Here is an 18,306-nt window from a genome sequence, read left to right on the forward strand (position 1 = left end):
CACACACACACAAAAGTCCTATTTGCCAACTCAGAGCTCACCAGAACAATCTGTTTCCCTCAATTTCATTTATTTCAAGAAAAACCTGGTAATTCATCAGAAGTCAGAATTCAATTTCCTGTTTTCTTTCCCAAACAGGCAAATTAATCCCGTTTCAAGCTGCATGCCAGAGTGGAGCTGCTCCTAATTGCACTAACACACAGGGGGCTGGAAGCTTTTGTCCCTTCATCTGCCCACTTTGCCCAGTCTGTGGTCAGTCTTGGGGTCAGCAATGATGGCCTGCACGGCCACGATGGCTTCGTTGATTTTGGTCTGCAGCTCGCGGAGCTCCTCGATGTGCAGCAGGCGCAGGATCTGGGCAGCCTCGTTGATAACAGCATCTGGGGAGGGGCACGGAGAAAAAATGCAATTATTCAGCATTTCACCCAGCAGTTTCAGCTCACAGGAGGGATTTAAGGGAGTTTCAGTGCCCTGCATTGTGTTCCTGCTGGTGGTTTCCAAGGTGGAAGCAGAGAACAATTTTCTGTGCTGCTGGAGGGGAATGGGGTGGCCTCCAAACCTTCCCCATCATCCTGCAGCCCAGGGGGCAGGCAATGAGGGAATCATAAAAAATAAAATGTTTTAATACAAAAAAAACCCCAAAAATCAAACCAAACAAAAAACAACAACCAAAAAAACCAAAATAAAAACAAGAAAACCTCCAAACAAAAAAATCCCCAAAAAACAAAACCAAAAAACCCACAAAAAAACCCAAAACAAAAACCCCAAACAAACAAAATAAAACATAAAACTCCCACCAAAACAAAAAAAACACCCTCCCATAAACACAAAATTTAATTCACAACCCCTAAAAAAACTTAAATTAATATAAAAATAAAGCATACAAACAAATATAAAATAATAAACTTATACTTCTCTAAATAGAAATAAAAATATACATTAAAAAAAACTATCTTAATAAAATAATAAAAATTTAATAACACAGATATAATTATATAAAATAAGAATTTCAATATTATAATAAAAATGCATTGCATAAAATTATATAAAATAAGAATTTAAATATTATAATAAAATTTCTAATATAAAAATATAATCATATAAATAAGATTTTAAATATTACAATAAAACCTAACAAATTAAAATTTCAAATATTATAAAAATATATACATATAATATCAAATTATTAACTAAAAATATCCACATTACAATAAAAATTAATAAAAATAATAAATTAAAAACACAAAAGGCTGGAAGGTCCTTAATGATCATCTCATTCCAAGCTCCCACTCCAAGGCTGGTGTGAAACATTCCAAGCAGTGACTCAAGTAATGTGGAGCTCCAGGTCACCTGTCTGACTGTTCCTTATCAATAACCCATCAGGTTTATCAATAACCCATCAGGTTTATCAATAACCCATCAGATTTATCCATAACCCATCAGGTTTATCAATAACCCATCAGGTTTATCCATAACCCATCAGGTGATGCCAACCTGAGGTGCCTGGATGGGATTTTAGGCAAGAGGAGGCAGCTGCAGTGCATGGAGCAGCACAGCTGTCCTCTGCTGGTAGCAGCAGGATTTACCAACAGCAGGATGCATTAAAAGCTGTTATTTCAACAGATTCCAAACGGATTGGATTGAGGCTTTGCTGTTCCAAACCCAAAATGCTCAGGGATGCTCATAAATAACCAGCTGGGAGGGAGGAATTCTTTCCACTGCAGGGATTTTTACTGCCCACATCAGCTCTGGATTTGACAGTAATAACTCTGTCAAAGGCAAACATTCCCATTTAAAAGTCACATTAGGGGCAGTGCTCACCTCCCGTGTCAAATCCAAGAATGTGCTTTTCCAGAGCAACAGGCAGACCCTGGAAAAGGAAAAAAAAGAAAAACAAAACTGTTAAAAATGTCATTTAAATGTTTGGCAAATCAAATCAAGTACTGCAGCAGGTACTGGGGAGAAAATACGGGTTTTGCTTAGAGAAAAATGTGTGAAAAGTTTGAAAAGTTGATTAAACAACTCCCTTTGTGTCCTGAAGCACCAAACCCAGATTATTATTACAGAAAAATCTTCCTGCTTAAGAATCCTTCAGTGGATACACAGTGCCTGCATTCAATCCTTAAAAGGCCAACAGCAGGACTGGGAGCCATCACCCAACCCTGCAGCTTCCCAGGAAAACAAAACTGGGCTTTCTTAGAAACTTCTGCCTTTCAACAGCTGCCAGCCTTTGAGCAGGGGCTGACTGCAAAGAGCTGCAGGAATTCTCTGTAATCAACTTTTGCTGAGCTCACAACATCCCCAGAAGCATCTGCTCAAGTGTTAAGTTTAGGAATAAAGGGAAATATTCCATTTTTCTAAACATTTTATCTATTAAAACGCTCCAAAGCAAAATTTGTGAGCGGTCATTTCTGAGCATTGCTCTGTTTCCTCTGTCCAGCTGCAGAGGAGTGGTCACACTAAATCTTTACTCAGGGAGCTTCAACATGCACTTAAAATTAGATTTAAACATTCCAAATCCCAGAATTTGCTTTTATTACCCTCAGCAAGTTTTTTTTTTTTCAACATTTGCCAAAAGCCTTGCATTTTGCACAACAAAAACATCAGAGTTCAGTACCATTAATTTCTGCAGGGATGGGGCTGTAAAGCTTTTAGACAGTGAAAATTTCCTTTAAAGGCTTTTATACACATGGAAAAAAAAAAAAAGAATCTGAGCTGATCAAAACACACATTAAACACAAACTGGTGGCTGCAACTCATCTGCAAAAAGTGGGGTTTTTCCATGGCCTTTATAGTAAAATCCATGTTCAGCTGCAATCCTAAAAATCCATCTCCACTGTTAAAATTGGTGATCAAAATGCCACTAAAGCCACTTCAGAGAGATTCCAGAAACATCAGACTTCCTACAAGGATTTTTTTTTTAAGAACTGAGGTTTGTACTTAAGGTTCCTGCCAGCCTGGGGTGTTTCTGAGGAAAAAATGTCATTTTTTGTCTTTTTTTCCCTCTCAGTTCTTTGTGGATGAATTCCCCAAGGTTCCCCCAGTGTCACCTGGTAGCAGGAAATTCCTTACCCTCCCTTCTTCCCACGCTTTTGAGTCTGATCCTTTTTAGGGAGCTGCCTTTGGAATCCCTCAGCCCATCCTAAACAAGCTCATGATCCTTCAAACAGGGAATAAACTAAAAAAAGAGGATAATAAACTAAAAAAAGAGCACCTTTACATCAGGAACTACACACACAACTTCACTTCCAGCCTCATTCCCTACAAATCTGATTTATGAATGCTGCACAAAAATGTGGCCATTTAGAAATCAGTCAAAACCTGCAGAATATATCTAATAATCTAATTATCCTTTTTTTTTTTTATTTATTATTTTTTAATCCCAACCCAGCCATCCTCTCTGCTTTGGAAATATTTCCTTTTTTTCCCCTGGCACATGAAGATGTTGATGGTCTCTCCTGGCACAGATTTTGCTGCTTCTCACCACTCCCTTTTCTCCACACCCCTTGGAATGTGGCACTCCTAAGGAAAAAAACACTCCCAGGTTATCTCCCAGACAGAGACCTGCTGAAGCTTTGAAGATCTATGAAAAATGAATAATTCCCTGGCAGGAAAAAAAAAAAAAAAGAAAATCCCATTTTGATCCCAGCTGTGCAGCTATGAAAACAACAACTAAAAGCTGCTTTTTATTAACATTACAGAACCTTAAAATGAAGACAACAGGCTCAGCTGTTTTCCTATTTTCCTGCTCTTTGAACAGTTTTGTGGATTTGCAGGTCCAAAGCTTTGATTAATAAATAAAGAAATAAATAAATCATGGATTGTTGTGAGCAGCTGCCAAAAAAAAGAAGGAATTTGGGTTCTTTGAGCAGATGCAGTTGCTTTTGCAGGCACACTGACACTCATACACCTGCAGGGCAGGTGAGGCTGCCTGAGCCTTTCCCAGCTCTGCCAAATGCTGGAGAGATCTGGAATGATGAGGAAATCCCAAGCTAAAAACCCACAGTCATCCCCTGGAACATCTTCCCATAGCCAGCTCATGGTTAGCAAAGAATTCTGCAAAAATCTGACTTTAAGGGCAGAAATTTCCTTCACTGCTCCTTTTTTTTTTTTTTTTCTTGGGGAAGAGAGGAGGCAGGAGCTGGATTTCCAACATCCCATTTCTTGAACACATATGAGGTGTCCATATGAACAAAAATCACTCTAAACAAGGAATATTTCAACTTCTTTATGGAGCCAACACTGCTAATCCCAAGGAAAAGCCAGGCCATGCATTTCTCCTCACTCCATAGGGCTGCTGCACTGAACAGTCAGGATAATCCTGTGGAAAACAACTCAGGGAAGAGTTTTTCCAGGATTTCTCACACACACAGGTGTGTTTGTATTGGCAGGGAACAAACCCAGCCTTGTGTCCTGCTCTCCACAATCCCCCAGATCTGCTGGAACCAGCATGGCTGGGATAATGAAGCTGCCCCCATCCTCCTAAATGAAGTGGTGGGACAGAAATGGTTTTGACTGAGGGGACAGAGCTTTATCTTCATTAATTAGCATGGGGTAATGAAGCCATGGGTACAAACCTCCTTGGACTGGCTGGCTTTGGCTATGGCATCCTGTGTCAGGCGCTCCTGGACCAGAATCCGAATTGCCTGGGGAAAACATGGAAAGGGAACAGGAATTAATTCATGTCCTGAGGCATTTCTCAGTAATTCCAAGAGAAAAGGAGCCAAAATTATAACCTCAAACCCACTTTTGTGACAGTTTTTTTTTTTTTTTTAATATTTTTCCAGCCCTTAAACCTTTCCATTTTGGCATGTAGGATCTCACCCAGTGAGAGAACCAGAAGTGACAAGGACATTGATTTTATACCATTAATTCCTGCCCCTCCTGAGACAGAAGCTGCAAAATAGAAGGAAAACCCTGGAAATCTTGGGATTTTTAGCCTGGAGAAAGGGAGGCTCAGGAAGGTGACAGGAGGGAGGAGCCAGGAGGAGGTTGGGATCTCCTGGCAGGGAACAAGAGACAGGACAAGAGGAAATGGCCTCAAGCTGTGCCAGAGGAGGTTTAGGTTGGGTATCAGGGAAAATTTCTTCCTGGGAAAGGTGGACAGGCACTGGAAAGGGTTTCACAGTGGTGGAATCCCCATCCCTGCAGGGATTTCAAAGCTGTGTGCATGTGGCACTTGGGGACACGTGGCAGTGCTGGCAATGGTTGGGCTCAATGGCTTCAAGGTCTTTTCCAACCTAAACAATTCCATGATTCCAAAATGAGCTGATCACAGCCCCAAAGCAGCAGCAACAATCTTCTTTTCCTGAATTCTCACACCTTGAACTCTGCAGCAATGCAGCTCCTCTGGAAAGGAAATGCTGCCTGGGGATGGAAATGCTGAATTGGGATGGAAATGCTGCCCTGGGATGGAAATGCTGCCCTGGGATGGAAATGCTGAATTGGGATGGAAATGCTGCCTTGGGATGGAAATGCTGCCTGGGGAAGGAAATGCTGCCTGGGGATGGAAATGCTGCCTTGGGAAGGAAATGCTGAATTGGGAAGGAAATGCTGAATTGGGATGGAAATGCTGCCTGGGGATGGAAATGCTGCATTGGGAAGGAAATGCTGCCCTGGGATGGAAATGCTGAATTGGGATGGAAATGCTGAATTGGGATGGAAATGCTGAATTGGGATGGAAATGCTGAATTGGGATGGAAATGCTGCCTTGGGAAGGAAATGCTGCATTGGGATGGAAATGCTGCCTGGGGATGGAAATGCTGAATTGGGATGGAAATGCTGCCTTGGGATAGAAATGCTGAATTGGTATGGAAATGCTGCCTGGGGATGGAAATGCTGAATTGGGATGGAAATGCTGCCTGGGGATGGAAATGCTGCATTGATAAGGAAATGCTGCCCTGGGATGGAAATGCTGCCCTGGGATGGAAATGCTGAATTGGGATGGAAATGCTGAATTGGGATGGAAATGCTGAATTGGGATGGAAATGCTGAATTGGGATGGAAATGCTGAATTGGGAAGGAAATGCTGAATTGGGAAGGAAATGCTGAATTGGGAGGGAAATCCTGTCTTGGGAAGTAAATGCTGCCTGGGGAAGGAAATGCTGTCTTAGGAAGGAAATGCTGCTTTGGGATGGAAATCCTGCCTTGGGAAGGAAATCCTGCTGCCAGCATCTTTTAGAGGTGCTGAACCTCCTCCCACATGCAGAGAAACCTGGAGCAAGGCTTCCCAGGCAGGCTTGGAAAAGACTGAGAGCAGAAAGGAATTAATTTTTGAGAGCAGAAAGGAATTAATTTTAGCCTTGGGAACAAGAGCAGCCTTGACTTTGACAATCCTGGTGCTCATCTGTTTTCCCCAGCTCCAGCACATGGGGTGAAATCTTATCAGAGCTATCAGTTACTGATACCTACAGCTCCAAATGCCTCCAAAAATAACTGCAGGAATACCAGGCAGGCAGATTTCCACAGGAAAGAAGAACTGGCTCTGTCAAACACATTGCTCAGACTCTCCCTGATGAGCAGCCAAAAGTGACAGAAGCAGCTCTGTGTTTCTCCCCCAGGATTTCTCCCAGTTTTGGTCATGATTAAAGTTGAACTGATACCAGAAAGTTGTCACTTAAATACTTCTAGAAATCTGTCACTGAAGGAAGTGGCCTGGACAAAGGAATGGTTGGATGGGGAGTTTCATTCCAGCACTGAAACCAGACCTTGTGGAAGAGAATTCCAAGTGCTTTTGGCATTAGGAAATATCCAACTGTGTCCCACAGATGCTTTCTGATCAACTTGCCAGGTTTAAATGAAGAAAATGGGATCTAAATCTCTGGCCAGATGTCTGTGCTGTGCCTGCACCCTCTGGCTCTCCCAAAAATCCACTCCTGAGTGTCCAAGCCTGGACAGGGATCAGAAATTCCCTGCAAACCTGCTTATTGTGGGGAAAATTAGAGAGTTTGATTGACACCTTCTAATATCATCATCTCAACCCTAAAAGCAGCTTTGCACTGTTCCTGGAATGTGGATTTTTCACTGCAGGAATCCACTCTTGCTGGAATTAAAAGCAAGAAAATTCAGGCTGATTTTGCCCAAATCTGTCTGAAAAAAAAGAGATGTGGAAATAAAAATATTTATGCAGAATTATACACCCAGCAAAGTTTGTTTCACTGGGTGTGTATCATTCTGCATAAATTTATTTATGCAGAATTATAAATTCCCTAAAGTTTCCTTCAAAGAAGATCTGAAGGGATTTTGGTAAGAGCTGAACTCATTCAAGCTGCAAATCCTCCCTATCACCACACCCAGAGTCTCCTCCCTCTACCTGATATCCCTTTGCACCGATTTCTCTGATTTCTGGGGGGTTTTGAGTGGTTTTTGGTGGAGGCTATGAGACCTCCATGCTCCTTAAAGACTGAAGAAAAATATTTTGGGAAGGGAAAGTAGGAAACTATACTGGAGAGAAGGGGAAAAAATGATAGAATAACTGCAGGCTGAGAACTCCTTAAAAAACCAGTTTACCATAATACTGTTCCAAGAGTTACAGACTTACACTAAATAAACCTCAATACCCACAGCTTTTGGTTTCTCCAAAATAAGTTTAGCAAATATCACAACTATTGCCATGAGCAGAACTTTAAGAGTTTTTTTTTTTTGAAGTTAAATGCTTTTATTTTTATTCCAAACCAAACAAAGTTTATTCCCATAGTAAGACATGATCAAGTAGGAACTTGGGATTTTACACTCTCATCTATAATGTATTTTTTATTTTAAAAAACACAGTATGGGCCTGACCCCAAATCTATAGTTTCACCAGAAAGTCAGAAAATTTCTTCAAGATATAAAAAAGATGATTTAGAGAATTAATTAGCCTATTTAGGGCACTTAAACCCCATAATTAGTTGTCAAAACTAAATTAAACTGATTTCAGTAATGACAAGGAGCAAACAGATCACAGAATCAAAAGAAAAAGGAAACTTTTAACAGTGGTTCCTCCCTTGGATGTTGTTTTAAAACATCTTTGGCATCATTAACTTTTAAATTTTCAACTTTCTCTGATTTCTAGCACTGGAACAGAACTTTCTCCTTTGAGGATGCTCCTTAAGGAACTCAGCTAAAATTGTTTACCAGGATAATTCTCCCTGATGGATTTCCATGAAATGTGCTCTTATCTCCTTGAAAAGACACAGAGATTTTTTTTTCTTTTCCCATCTTTGCCTAAAAATTCATGGTTATCAGTAACTGCACCTCAAGCTATGAACACACACCAGGCACTGGGGAAAAGAAGGAAAACAGGAGGTGGGAAAAGTGTGAAACTCACCTTGAGCATCACCAAGTAATCATCATGTCTCTGGATCTGAAGCAGATTAGCCAAAGCCATCACTCCAGCCTTGAAATCAGGATTATTCACTGGAAATAAAGAAGGATTATTGAAAAAAAGGGTTATCATTAAAAAAAAACCTGATAATTTATTTTGGTTTCACTGATTCCAGCAGGAAGAATTGTCTCCCTGACTCCATGGCATTGGATTGCTCTTCAGGATGGACAAGGGCAATTCCTCAGCACCCCTGAAGTGTTCCAAAAACAAGGATGTGGCACCTGGGGACATCATTCAGTGCTGAGTGTGGCAGTGCTGGGTTCATTGTTGGCCTCTGTGGTCTTAGAGGGCTTTTCCAGCCTTAATTCCATCATTCCAAGCAGTGAGGAAACAATTTGGCTGCAGAGGAATCAGCACTGGGCTACACAAGCAGGTAAAGTGTTTGAAAATAAAGCAAATTACAGGCAGATATTCTCTTCTGAACATTATTTGTACATTTTTGTTGTTTTGTATCTTTTTATCCCTGCTGCTGCTGAGGGCAGGCTCAATCCCTGCCTTTTTGGAGATGGAGGAATGGAAGAATATTTGGAAGATTTAGGGTTGATTTTAGCAGCTCTTTCCCACCACTTCCATTTATTGTGACTGTGCTTAGCAGGGAAAAAAAAATTAAAATTATGATGACAGAACAGCTGGGGAAGAACTGAGGCAACATGAAATCCCTGACAGCATGGAAGTAACCAGCCTGCCACCATGTTGCCTTGGATATTTTTATTTTTTAAGGCATCTTGCTACTTCTCCCTCACTTACAAGAAGTAATTATGATTTACAGAGCAAAGCTGTTCATGTAAATGTTCAGATCTGCATTCCTAAAGCTTTAAATGGGGCTTTAAACAATCTACATCATAGGATGAAGCAAGTGAGGGACAGCCAGGCCATGGAGCACATCCCCACCCAGGAGCTTGTGGCACACTCACCATCCAGGTTAATCAGTGGCTCTGCATTTTTTGCTGTGTTGTCTGCATTTTTAGCACCATCAGGGGTGGAATCCTTGTACTTATCAGCTGCAAAATGAGGAGGCAAGCACAAAAATCGTCAGCACTAATGGCAGAAAGAACTAACTCAAAGTTTAGCAAGGAGCTGTGGTGTTACAGCTGAATTTTTGGGGTGTTGTGGCTACCCAAGAGCCTTGTGGGATTATAAACTGAGATCTCTGAGTTTATAAACTGGGATTTTGGAGCTTCCCATTAATGATACCAAAAGCTGCAGAGAGATTCCAGGAGCAGCCTCAGAGCCTGCTCCAGGCTTTTATTTAGGGCAGGATCCTCTTCATTACAGCCTCACCCCAGAAGGCTGAACAAGTGTTGGAACCCTGGGAATTGCTGAGAATTTCAGACTTTCTGTGCTGCCAGGCTCTGACCCCCAGGAGAACTGCACTGACCTGAGGCCATGGAGAAGCTCCCAAAATGGAATGACAGAACTGGGATTGTGGGTGTGGGGTTTGGATAGAAGTGTGTGATATCACAGGGGGGAAAATGTAAGAGTTTGAGGTTTTAGAATATAGTAATAGATATAAAACAAGATGGAGGTTTCAGGGTGGAGGCTGCTCCTTCTTCTCCATGGGTTTGGGTGGTTTTGTGTAATTGGACAAGAAAGTCCCCATTGTGGGCATGGGTGGTTGGTTATTGGGTTAAAAATGAAAATAATTGAGGTGTCATTTCTTAATTGGACACTTAATTCTTAAGTTTATCCTTAAAAGGCCTTGTAGAGAGAGAGATGGGCTCCATTTTTAGTTTGTTAGAGAGAAGTGCTGCAGAACTCAGGGTTTGTGAGACTGTAACAGAGATAAGAACTGATAAACATCTGAGTCCCAACAAGAAATTCCATGATGCCTTGTGCAGGCTGTCCTAGAGCAGAGGCTGGATGGAGTTCCAGAATAAAGCAGGGATTGATTCAAAGCATCTCCTCCATGCATCCACCTTGGGCAGCACCAGAGCCCAGCCAGGCCTGCACCCAAGATGAACCAAAATGGCCCCAAAATGCACGGCCGGGCACGGGGTCTGTCCCTGGGATCAGTTCTGCTCCATTTGCATCTTGCAGTTCATTGTCCCATTCCAGCTTTAGCCCCTGCAGTCCCACCCTGCTTGTTTTTCTCTCTCCAGCCCACGGGGTTTGTGCTCCTGGGCTGAGGTTTGGATCATTTGTCCTTGGTGCCCAGCTGGAGCAGGAATTGTTTTGTCTCCCTGCTCTGTGCACAGAGCTCAAAACTGCACAGCATCAGAACCATCCCCTGATATGGAGCCCAGACCCACACACTAAAGCAGCACAGAATCTGAAAATATAAAAACTAAAACCTGAGGCATCACTGCCTTGCAATTTAATCCCAACCCTGGCAAAAAAAGAAGCAAATACTCAGCAAGGAAGCTGCATCTCCCAGATCTGCCACTTCTAAAATCCATCAGTTCCTCTGCCTAGAGCAGGGATCAAGAACTGGGGGATGATGTTGGTCCTGATGAGTAAATAAAACATTTCCAGCTCAGGGTTTGTTTCACAGACCACACTGGGGATTTCCAAGCCTTTGGAGATGGAAATTTCCTGAACTCCTCCTTTTTCACACAATCCCAAGGAACAGGCAGCTCCTTTTGCCCATCATGAGGGACTGAGAATCACAGCACAGGTATTTGTATCCCATCCCTGCTCTGGGCAGAGCTCAGCCCTGCAGGAATTAAAGGAAATGGAAAAGCAGCACTGTGGCTGTTATTGTTTTTCCACCAGTAATTATTTGTATTCCCACTCTCTCCATAAGGAAATGGAACTGCTGTGACTTGGGGAGATTTAACTCCACTTTTCCATAACTTTGTCCTAGTTCCCAAGGGTTCCACATCCACTCCTTGTTAAAAAAAAAAAAAAAAATTAAAAAAGGGGTCTAAGAATAACTTCTCTGAATAAGTTAGTACTAAATATAATGCATTTAATACCCTTCAGAGGAAGTTCTCATCAAGGCAATCCCACAGGGAGAAAGGGGGTAAATATCTACAATGGGATTGGCTCTATCCAGAAAGAAGAGAAGAGAAGAGAAGAGAAGAGAAGAGAAGAGAAGAGAAGAGAAGAGAAGAGAAGAGAAGAGAAGAGAAGAGAAGAGAAGAGAAGAGAAGAGAAGAGAAGAAGAAAAAATGCAATTATGCTGCTCCAGTCCCATGGGAGCTGAAAGGAAATAGTCCTCTGAGCAGGGGGTGGAAACAAGCACATGAAATTGTGGTTTATTTTTTAAAGGAGTGAAATACATTTTTGACACCGTCTGATTTTGATGAAAACTTAAAACCAGTGGGAATTTCTGCAGGGGAAGGTGTCCCCGCCTATGGAACTTGGTGTGTGCAAGGGCACTGTGACATCACAGCACATTTGGTGACCCTGTGGGGGTGCCAACTCCTGTCCCCAAGCTGCAGAGCTGCGGGTGCCACACAGGGATGGCCTGAGCAGGATCCCAGAGGGATGCTCAGCCTGGAGGAGCTCCTGCTGGTGGCCTTTGGGTTCAGCTGTTTCTACCCCAGCAGCACCCCCCGCTCCTGCCCACCCTCCTGGGCCACCCTGGTGTGGGATGTGCCCCAGCTGGAGAAGGGCAGTGCCCCCAAGGGCATCACCATGGCAGAGGTGCTCTACTGGAGCATGCCAGCCCTGTGCCTGCTGCTCCTGCTGCTTTTCCTCAGCAGGACCTACTGGAGGAAGGTGAGGGAGGGGTGGTACCAGAGGCCAGGAGCCCATGGGGACAAGGAAGGGCCTTCCCAGAGCGTGCCCAGCCCCAGCAGGCAGAGCTGGGTCCTGGCCACCTTGAAGAAAACCAGGACAGGCTTAACATTCCTGGGGATTGGAATGAGATGGGGTTTAAGGGACCTTCCTACCCACATCATTCCATGATTCCCACACAAGCTGCTCCCTGGGGCAGCCCTGAGGTGCCTCTGTCCCTGTCCCCCTGTGCATTCCAGAGATGTGGCAGGAAGCATGGATGCTCCTGCAAGACCTCCCAGCTGCTCTCCAAGCTGAAGGAAGATCCTGACTTGCTGAAGCTCTACCTGAAGCACCTGCAGAAGTGCAGGACATCCTTTGTGGAAGTGTTCCAGGTCAGGCTGGCCTGGCAGGATATGGCCCTGCCCAGGGGGGGTTGGACTGGAAGGTCTTTACAGCTTCCTTTCAACCCAAATCTCTCTGATTCTCCAGAAAAACCAGCAATATACAGGAGGGCTTCGAGGAGGAGAAGACACATTTGGCTGTTTGCCAATTGATTCCCAGCTGTAGCAAGGATCCCAGGAAAGCTGGACAGTGGATGGAGCTGTCCCAAAGCACAGGGACAGCACAGCTTTGGCAATAAAGGTTGCAGGTGAAATTGTCTCCAAGGGAAATGGAACATGGAATGGATGCAAGGAACAGAGGGAGTGAGCCCACACTGGGAATGCTGCAAAGTTCCTCCAAACCAAAGTTCCTCCAACCAAAGGGAAGGAATTCCTGGCTGAGATAGAATTCCCAGAGAAGCTGTGGCTGCCCCTGGATCCCTGGAAGTGCCCAAGGCCAGGCTGGATGGGGTTTGGAGCACCCTGGGGTAGTGGAAGGTGTCCCTGCCCATGGATTCTTGAGGTTCTTTCCAACCCACACCACGTGAATTTCACCCATGATTGTGTGAAATTAATCAGAATCCCCCACTCCCCTCCAATTTTGAGGTATGAAATGGATTTCCTCCTACCATTATCTCCATACTCCAGCCTCACAGCCAAGCCAAGCAGCCAATCCACAGTTTCCTGTCGTTCCTGTATTTTGAAGGGACAGTTCACATCTTTCATGTACTGGGGAGCAAAAAAAAAAAGAGGAAAAAAAAAAAGATTTTAGTGGATGAATCACTTGGGAGCACAGAACTGTTGTCACTTTCCCACAGGCCTCACAGAAAATATTAATTAACAAGAGGTGTCACTGTGAAATTCCTGCTGTGGCATCTGATCCCTGCTGCAGTGTCCCAAAGCACCCCTAGCTCAAGTCTGACACCTGATAATGGAATTTTATTTTTAATGAATGTTTTTTATTGCCAGACTGTACCAAAATGCCCTTGCTTCACTCTCTGCTCATGTCACAGGGCAAATGGAACAAGGGAAGGGGGAACAAATTGGAACAAAGCCTTCCCACCTGGAATGAAGCCACCTAAGGCTTCCCCACACCAGAGCATTCCCTGCAGCAGCAGAAGTAAATTTCCCTTTTTTAGGGATTTTGTCCAACAAGAGAGGACAAAACCAGGCTGAGCTTCTGTCCCAGACCATGAGATCCAGCCCTGGCTGCTGCCAAGGCTTCCAAAAATCAGGACATGGTGACATCTGTCATGTCCCTTTGCTGCAGGGACAGGAGTGCCACACAGCTGGGAAAAGAAATTTCTGCATTCCAGGGGCTGGAAAGCAGGAATTCCCTGAGAATGATGGAGAAGACACTGTCACCAAGCCAGGAAATTCCAGATATTCCCATTTACCTCCAGGATATTGGAATCATTCACTGAGCAAAGCAAGAGTTTCCAGGAGGGGAAAAAAAAAAATGGGATGAATGGGCACTGGGAATTACAGAGCAGGGAAATGGGAGCAAGAGGAAAAGCTCAAGAGCTTTGTGGTGGCTGCAAATGCTCAGGAGCACAGAGATCACCCAGAATCCATCTGGATGCAGAAAATCCATCTGGAACCAGAAAAATTCATCTGGGTCCAGAAAAAAATAATCTGGGTCCAGAAAAATCCATCTGGGTCCAGAAAATAAACCCATCTGGAACCAGAAAAAAAACCACCTGGATCCCAAAATAATCAATCTGGGTCCAGAAAAAATCCATCTGGAACCAGGAAAAAATCCACCTGGATCCAGAAAAAAAATCCATCTGGAAACTGAAATGATTTGATTAGGATCAAGAAAAAAAATTACATCTGGGTCCAGGGAGAAAATCCATCTGGGTCCAGAAAAAATTCACCTGGAACCAGAAAAATCCATCTGGATTCAGGAAAAAAGTCCATGTAGGTCCAGAAAAATCTATCTGGAATGGCAGGAGGCGCAGGGATGAGGTTCCCCCACATGCTGGCAAGGCCTGCAGGAGCCTCATCCACCTCCTTTTGGGACAGAAGGAGCATTAATGCAGAAAAAATTTGTTTATTTGCAGTCACTCCTCTTTCTGCTTCAAGAGCTGACTCAAATCAGGCAAAAAAAAAAAAAAAAAGTAAAAAAAACAGTTTGGGATGGACACTCCACCTATTAAACAAACAATGCTGAGGGAAAACTATGCACAAAATTCCCCCATTGTCATAAACTCCCCCAGTTTGGCTTCAATAACACATTTAAATTCCTAGAAATGTAACAGGACAAATATTCAGAGTTATTTATTTGGGTTCCACAGCCACAGCAGCTGTGAAATATCATTTACAGCAATGTCTGGAGCAAGGAAATACCTTCTCAAAGGATTTGGGCCAGTCCTCACTGTGGATGTTCCTCAGATTCCCTCGGTCCTCGATCTTGTAGTGTCTGATTTTCTGGTCCTCCAGCCAGACAATGAAATTCCTGAACTCTGTTTCATCTGTGGGGAGGAGCAAACAGAGCAGGAATTCAAAAATATCCCAAGTTTTCATCTGATTCCTACAAATCTTGATGCCTCTGAGCACTTTTCCCATTAAAAAACCCACATACATATAGAAACATATAGAAAATATGTATTTAGTGGGTGATAAATATATATTTAGTGGGTATATATTTAGTTAATATATATTTACTAGTAAGTATATATTTATATATTTATAATATATATTTACTTATGTATTTAGTTAGTATATATTTTAGTTGGCATATATTTATATATTTAAAATATATATTAATTTGTATATTTAGTTAGTATATATTTATTTTAGTTAACATACATGCATATATTTACAATATATTTATTTATATATTCAGTTAGTATCTATATATTTTAGTTAGCAGGTATTTATATATCTATAATATATATTTCTTTATATATTCAGTTGGTATATATTTATTTTAGTCAGTATATATTTATATATTTAGAATACATATTAATCTATACATTTAGGAGGTATAAATTTATTTTAGTTAGTATATATTTACATATCTATAATATATATTTATTTATATATTTAGTTGGTATATATTTATTTAGTCAGTATATATTTATATATTTAGAATATATATTTATTTATATATTTAGTTAGTATATATTTATTTTTGTTAGTATATTATATATGTTAGTATATATTATATATTTATTTATGTATTTAGTTAGTATATATTTATATAATAAATTGCTGTTTATAAATCATATGAATAATACATAAATAATATAAATATATATTCTATATTTATATATAATATACAAAAATACATAATTTATGTAAATTATTACTTATACATTTATTTATTTGTATTTTTAGTTGGTATATATTTATTTTAGTATATATTTATATATCTATAATATATATTTATAATTTAGTTAGTGTAGGTTTATTTCAGTTAGTATATTATTTATATATTTCCTTATATATATTTAAATACATATTATATATTTATTTTAGTTAGCATGTATTTATAAATATATATTAGTGGGTTATAAATATATATATTTATATATAAAACCCCACTGTATATAATATATATAAAACCCCACTAAAATTGTGCATTCACTGACAAAAAATCAACCCTGAGTGTTTTTCATTTTTCAGCTGACTGACCTCATTAAAGGCATCAGCCAACAGATTCTTTTTATTGGGAATACAATTATAACTTATGGAGCACAGGGAGAAAGGTGAAAAAACTGCAGAGAATTTGAGTTTCTAACTCTGTTTTCAGCACACACACGACACCTGCAGCGCTAATCCCCAGTTGCTCTCAGAAAATATAAATACAGCATAAATATTGAGGCTGCACATTTTTTCATTCACTGTTGATTCCTCTTGACCCCAAATCCCCATTTTTGGGGGCTGGAACTCCACAACTCCCAGGCCGTGTGCGCACAGGGATGTCCAGGCTGGGTGACACAGGAGGTGACAGCTCTGGGGTGTCACTGCTGCCCCAAAGCCCAGCTGGGCCGTGCTGGCTCTGGATGAGCTTTAGCCATGGAATGGTTGGGGGGGAAGGGACCTTTTCCATCTCACCTCATCCCATCCCATCCATCCCATGGATCCCGTCCCATCCCAATTCCACCCCACAGATCCCATCCCATGGATCCCATCCCAATCCTAATCCCAATCCCATAGATCCCATCAAACCCATCCCATCCATCCCAATCCCATCCCATGGATCCCATGCCAATCCCATTCCATGGATTCCATGGATCCCATTCCAATCCCATCCTATGGATACCATCACATCCAATCCCAATCCCAATCCCATCCCCTCCCGGTCCCCCCGCAGCCCCCTCACCCCTGCAGTTGAAGCCGGCGGGGTTGTGGTAGTCGAGCGCCGAGAGCTTGCGGCGGAACATGGTCCCGGTGCCGCTCCCGGAGCCGGCTCCGATCCCGACCCGGATCCCGATCCCGGCGCCGCCTCCCCCGTTCAGGCCGCGCCGACAGCACAGCACGGACCGGAAGGAGGGGAACGCCCGCCCCCTTCGCGGCGTTCCGCTCTTTCATTGGTCAGTGCGCTGAGCGGCGGCCAACTCAACCAATCAGAGAGCGGAACGGGCTGCCGGGAGGGGAAGTAGTCGCTCTGCCTTGGGTATGGAGGCGGCGACGGAGGGGGCGGGGCCTGTGTAGTGGGCAGGGTCCGGGTCGAGGGGCGGGATCAGTATGAATGGGCGGGGTCAGCGTGAGGGGCGGGATCCGCGTGGGGCGGTGTCTACGTAGTGGGCGTGTCCTGTGTGAGGGGGCGGGGCTTTGGCTCGGTGTCCGCCCCGTGGGAAACTGGGGCGTGCGCTGCGCTGTACTGGGAGCTGTGCTGGGGACGCTGGGAGCGCTGAGCTGTTCTGGGAGCGCTGGGAACTGTCCTGGGAGCTGTACTGGGGGGTACTGGGAGTGCTGGGAGCTGTATGGTGGAGGTACTGGGGGCAGTGAGATGCACTGGGAACACTGGGAGCTGTACTGGGAGTACTGAGAGCACTGGGAGCTATACTGGGGAGTACTGGGAGCTGTGCTGGGAGGTCTGGCAGCTGTACTGGAAGCTGTACTGGGAGGTCTGGCAGCTGTACTGGGAGTACTGGGAGCACTGAGCTGTACTGTATGCTCTAGGAGCTGTACTGGGAGTATTGGGAGCGCATTACTGGGAGCATTGAGCTATACTGGGAGCTCTGGCAGCTGTACTGGGGAGCTGTGCTGGGAGAATTGAGCTGTACTGGGGAGTACTGGGAGCATTGCACTGTACTGGGAACCATGAGATCTGAACTGGGGAGCACTGGGGAGCAGTGATGAGCACTGGGGAGCAGTGATCTGCACTGGGCAGCACTGGGAAGGTTCCAGTTGAAGGTTTTTTCCCTGGAGAAGGAAGGAATGAGCTCTGGCTGGGAGCGAGGCCGCCCCCATCCCCCTGTGTCCCCCCCCCCGCGTGGTTGGGGTGGCACTTTGCAGGCAGCCAGGCGGTGACAGCGTGACGAGCCACTGCAATATTCATCCTGACATTTCCTCCGTGCCAGCCCTTCCCTTCCCAGCTGGCACCGGCTGCAGGATGGCAGCAGGAGGAGCCAGCCCCCGCCATGGCCTCAGCGGGATCCAGGGGGCTCTGCCTTCCTCTCCCTTCAGGACATTCCCCTCCCATCCACTGGATCTCCTCCAGCTCCTTCCTGGAGTGGTGTCAGGGGCTCCCTGGCACCTCAGCCTCCTTCAGGTTTTCTGGAATTCCAGAATTCCAGAATGGTTTGGGTCGGAAGGAACAATAAAACCCATCCAGTTCCATTCCTGCCATGGCAGGGACACCTTCCACTGCCCCAGGGTGCTCCAAGCCCCGTCCAACCTGGCCTTGGGATCCAGGAGCAGCCTGGGTCTTCTCAGAGCACCCTG

At 43.7% G+C, this 18,306-nt stretch overlaps 1 protein-coding gene across 1 annotated transcript; it reads right to left on the bottom strand.

Annotated features, from left to right (window-relative positions):
- Positions 1 to 49: 49 nt before the first annotated feature.
- On the bottom strand, positions 50 to 16,922 carry RTRAF (RNA transcription, translation and transport factor). The gene is made up of 8 exons (XM_054634672.2): positions 16,739 to 16,922; positions 14,758 to 14,882; positions 13,038 to 13,137; positions 9,280 to 9,366; positions 8,309 to 8,397; positions 4,578 to 4,646; positions 1,822 to 1,870; positions 50 to 380 (listed from the first exon to the last, which is right to left on the bottom strand). The coding sequence occupies exons 1-8, from the start codon at positions 16,797 to 16,799 to the stop codon at positions 226 to 228; spliced, it is 735 nt and encodes a 244-aa protein (XP_054490647.1). The 5' UTR covers positions 16,800 to 16,922; the 3' UTR covers positions 50 to 225.
- Between the last annotated feature and the right edge of the window lie 1,384 nt (positions 16,923 to 18,306).

The sequence above is a fragment of the Agelaius phoeniceus genome, chromosome 6, assembly GCF_051311805.1.
Source record: "Agelaius phoeniceus isolate bAgePho1 chromosome 6, bAgePho1.hap1, whole genome shotgun sequence".
Taxonomy (NCBI): Eukaryota; Metazoa; Chordata; class Aves; order Passeriformes; family Icteridae; genus Agelaius; species Agelaius phoeniceus.

Excerpts from the sequence above, each read along its gene's own strand:
- RTRAF (XM_054634672.2), bottom strand. The coding sequence starts at position 16,799 with ATGTTCCGCCGCAAGCTCTCGGCGCTCGACTACCACAACCCCGCCGGC. Across the intron at positions 13,138-14,757 it reads GGCCCAAATCCTTTGAGAAG|TACATGAAAGATGTGAACTG; the intron begins GTATTTCCTTGC and ends TTTGCTCCCCAG. Across the intron at positions 9,367-13,037 it reads GCTGGAGTATGGAGATAATG|CTGATAAGTACAAGGATTCC; the intron begins GTAGGAGGAAAT and ends CTCATTTTGCAG.